At 47.3% G+C, this 4,685-nt stretch overlaps 1 protein-coding gene across 1 annotated transcript; it reads right to left on the bottom strand.

Annotated features, from left to right (window-relative positions):
• Window positions 1–452: 452 nt before the first annotated feature.
• On the bottom strand, window positions 453–917 carry LOC126452754 (uncharacterized). Its single transcript, XM_050091123.1, has one exon. The coding sequence runs from the start codon at window positions 915–917 to the stop codon at window positions 453–455; it is 465 nt and encodes a 154-aa protein (XP_049947080.1).
• Between the last annotated feature and the right edge of the window lie 3,768 nt (window positions 918–4,685).

Here is a 4,685-nt window from a genome sequence, read left to right as displayed (position 1 = left end):
AAGTGTTGCCCCTACCAATTGTTACAGATAACGGCCCTAAATTCCAGAGCCAGGAATTCGCGACGTTTTGTTCTGCCAACGGCATCCAACACGTCCTCACTCAGCCCTTTCACCCGCAATCGAACGGCGAGGCCGAACGCCTCGTCCGGACATTTAAGGCCCAAATGACAAAATATGCCTCCGCCCACACTTTGGACAAGTCGCTGACGTTGTTCCTCAGTTCCTATCGGTCGACGCCCATCGGCTCCCGTAGTCCGGCGGAACTTTTGCATGGCCAGCAACCTCGTACCCTTTTGCACCTCCTCCGGCCCGGATCCAAACAACGGGTTCCGACTGCACGGGCTCCCTTTGTTCCGGGATCCCTTCTCTGGGCGCGAGGTTTCGGCCCGAGAGCCGGATGGATTCAGGGGTGATCATCCGGCCGCGATGCCGTCAGCTCTTTGACGTCTGCATCACCGACACAGTGGTCCGCCGGCACCGCAACCAACTCCGGCGCCGGTATTAGGGTTTTCCGACCGCCTATTCTTTCCGGCAAGCCGCTCCGCCGCCTTCTTCCGGTCGCCCGGATGTGCTCCTTTCCACCCATGGTCGGCGTGCAGGGGCGCCAGACCCGTCCAGCAGCAACAGCCGTCGTCTCCACAGCGGCTGCAGGCTCCTCCGCCTCCTCCGCCGGCCCGACCGGCTGCGCCATTCGCCATCGTTGACGATGCCCCCACGCCCTTGGCGCCGCCGCCGCCGCCGATGTCGCAGCCTAGCCAGCGACGCCCGCACCGTCCACTTTCCGGGCAGCATCCTGCGGATGTCGATGAACCTATGCCCCTGGCGCCGTTGCGGCCGGCTTCCCCGCCTCTTCCGCGACGCAGCTCCGCCCGTCTGGCCCGCCACGCCGCGCCCTTCTCTGTGGGGGGAGTTTTCATCGCCTCCTCCACGAGGCCGCCAAGGCCGAGCAGGACGACGTCGCCCTCCTCTCCGCCCCCCCCCCCCCCGGGCAGGGAGGTGTGTAGCGTCCCCTAAATGGCAGGCAGACAGAATCCATGTCTCTTCAACTATCTTTTTAGTATGTTCAAAATCGCTGGGAGTTAATTTGTTGCTGTTTTTTTGCAGCATTACTTTTCACCTAGACCCATATGTTCTCAGCCGCATTTAAATGAGCATGATGCAGAGGAAGCACGATTGAACTATGCCCTTTACCGTTAGCCAGTTCGTCTACCTGGGAGCATGAAGTTTTGGTTTGTACAGCACTACAAGCTCAATTAACACTTCTTTGTACATGCTAGGTTTAACTTTATCTCATGGAATGTTTCTTTGTACCGAGAGCAAAACATCCGCTTTTCTTCACTGCATTGCTGTAGCTCTGTGCATCACAACAGAGTTGTAAGGCGTTTTGTCCATCACTATTGTCGATTTCTGAGGAATGTTTTGCAGCAGAATGTTATCTCACCAGCCAGTGAACGTGTTCTTAGACTGCACTGTTATTGCAAATCTCGTTTTTAGATATACTGCGGTGTTGTTATTAATACAACGCCAACACAAAACACTTGTTCACAATACCTGACGACTACAGAACACTTCACTTCAACGCCAGAAAATACGACTTTACAACGACCTGACAAACGTTGATGAATCTAATGCGTGACACCACGTTGTTTCATGGTGTGGCAACGGCTGCACTTTACCAGCCGAAACGCTGGCGGTGTGATAGGAAAAGTCGGCTCGGCCTTGGTGTTACCTGGGCAACGGCGTCACATCCCCCTCCCGTCAGCCAAAAGTCAAAAGTCGCAACTAATTTTAAGCTCACTGCAAGTTACTACTTACATTAATTCACATTTATAGTCTTATAATGCATCATTCAACCGCGTTCTCAAATCTGTATTGACTTTCATAATCGTTGAAGCATATTTATTTTATGTGTTTGGTGTTTGCGCTGAATCTTTCCATCAAAGAAAATAGGTGTGTGAATATTACATTTTTCTCAGCTTTGTAGTATTGGTAATAACGTGAACTGCTGTGAGCTCAAAAAGTGATGATTTATTTGAGAAAAACAACGTCTAGTCTTAGTTTGGTGTAACGCCACGGTCACATGTACCTTACATAAATCACTATAATAATAAGCACTGCGAAAAAATCTAATGAGTAGTTATCGCCCGGTTTTAAAAAGTCTACCAAGCTTATTATCGCGAAGCCAGATTGAACTTCCGAATTAGCTGTAATATGGATGCACAAGATCATCTTTGACAGAAACAGTCTCTAGATTTATGTTAGCCTTACGCCTAAATCACATGTATGTAAATAACTGTAATACACAATAATAACTTCCGAGTTAGCTGCAGTACGGACGCTCAAGATCATCTCGGAGATTTCCAAATATTACGTTTACTGTTATTGAAAAATCGTACTTGTTAACGTCAGAGCTGCAAATTATTGTTATTACTCATGAATTTTCATTTTATAAACACCATATAATGTTATGCAAAATATAAATCAACCACTGTAAAAATGGTGTCATATACAGTGCGTCAGTACTAATCAGAATTCATACGACACAGCTCGAAAATTTGACAGAAGCATGATTACAAACTCTATTTATTGATTAGTTGCCTTTGTTACATATGCAACGGAACAAGGGTGGTCGAGAATAGCCTATTGCCGAATGCAACAGAGGCTACCATCATCATGGGATATAATGCAATTGAGGAGGTATTCATTCCTCACATACCCACATTCTGTTTATACCGACTGATTTAAACATGCCCCCTCGATTTAAAGCGACTGCAGATTGCCATGGGGCATGCATTCACTGTGAGTATCAACAAATATCTTCATTACGTGATCGTGTAGGTATCTGAGGTATATCGGTCAAAACATCCCATAAATTTCTGGTAACAACCTTTCCCCTACTTATATTATATACATATACATTTCAAGTCAAATTATGAAATCATGCGCAGACGGAGAGCTTTCTCTTGTCGTGAAGTAACGTGTGCAAAATTTCATCAATATCGGAATAAAAATGTGGATTTGTATGAATTACAAACAACCAGACAAACGGACACTCTTTTTTATAGGCCTGAAATATTGTATGAAGTTGTTGGTGCGTTTTCGTATAGACGTACTGCCTCTCTATCGTATTCATCTGCTTGGTATTGCACTAACACTGTCTCGGCTTGTTCCCGATACGAATACCTCACCATTCTGTGCTGCGTCAATTTCATAACCTGCAACACACAAGGAACACACTGCACGTCGACAGAAGAACTGTCATTCGTCAGCACCATCTACCGTAGCAACGACGCATTTCCAGACACATATTCAAAAGACCTTTCTCCCTCCATTTCCAGTCAGATTCCGTCCCTACAGATTGTCGGCTTTATTAATGTTCACCCCATACAGACGGCTCTGCATTTCAGCTACACATACTACTAAAAATATGTGCATCGGATTTCCTTTCCTTCACAGTAAGAAATACCATTATCCTTGTACTAGAGCTTTTTTCTGATTTGCTGTACGAAGAAATCAGGATTTTTAGAGGTTAATACGTCATCTGTACAACGCTTGCTAGACTCGCAGTATTAGAGACTGATGGAGAAATAAATCCACTACTGCCGTTTTGCAACTCTTTTGGCAGTTGACTGAGATGATTTAAGGAAAACTGGCGTAAATCAGGGTTATACAAGGAGATCTGAACATGGCTGTTCACTATTGATCATCCAGTAAATTGCAGATTTCACGCCTTAAACTGGCTAGTAATGGGTGGTCACTGTGTTGTGATTGGTTGTTGGTTGACTGTGGGGAGACGACGAAATAGCGAGGTCATCGGTGCCTTATACTGGCTAGGAATGGGTGGTCACTGTGTTGGGATTCGTTGTTGGTTGATTCCGGGGAGACGACCAAACAGCGAGGTCATCGGTGCCTTATAGTGGCTAAGAATAGGTAGTCACTGTGTTGGGATTGGTTGTTGGTTGATTCTGGGGAGACGACCAAACAGCGAGGTCATCGGTGCCCTTTACTGGCTAGGAATGGGTGGTCACTGTGTTGGGATTGGTTGTTGGTTGATTCCGGGGAGACAACCAAACAGCGAGGTCATCTGTGCCATCGGATTTGGGGTAGGATGGGAAATCGGCCGTGCCCTTTCATAGGAACCATCCCGGTATTTGCTTGAAACGACTTAGGGAAACCACGTAAAACCTAAATCTGGATGCCCAGACGCGGTTTTCAACCGTCGTCCTCCCGAGTGCGAGTCCAGTGTGCTAACCACTGTGTTGGATGGTGGTACCGAACTGTTAATGTCAGGAAGCAAAGAAGTCGTGAATGGATGCCTGGTAGTCATCCTCCGTATCAGTGTCAAGACATCACGGTATATGCATTTAGTAATAAACTATAGCAGTCGTAATGATGCTTAGAGAATTCAAAGACGCAGAAAGCCGTTTCCAGCACTGCAGACAAATGACAGCCCAGCTGCATTGGACGAGGTGCACATCAGAGCCCGCCCACATGAGTAGTAACAGGCAGAAATGATATCGCACTCACAAGCGATGGCGGCTGCCTTGCCGCAGACCCTCCACCATGCGAGTCGGTTGAAGTATGCCCTCGGGAAGTCCACAGCACCGGAATTGGTCCACAAGCAGCAGGTCTGCAACTGGCAGCGGTGGAGTCTGGATGCATACGTGTACACCGTCTTTCGTCCA

Source organism: Schistocerca serialis, chromosome 1, assembly GCF_023864345.2.
Source record: "Schistocerca serialis cubense isolate TAMUIC-IGC-003099 chromosome 1, iqSchSeri2.2, whole genome shotgun sequence".
Lineage (NCBI taxonomy): Eukaryota > Metazoa > Arthropoda > Insecta > Orthoptera > Acrididae > Schistocerca > Schistocerca serialis.
This window is presented reverse-complemented; position numbering and strand designations above follow the sequence as displayed.

Coding starts and splice junctions, on each gene's coding strand:
- LOC126452754 (XM_050091123.1), bottom strand. CDS start 917: ATGAAAACTCCCCCCACAGAGAAGGGCGCGGCGTGGCGGGCCAGACGG.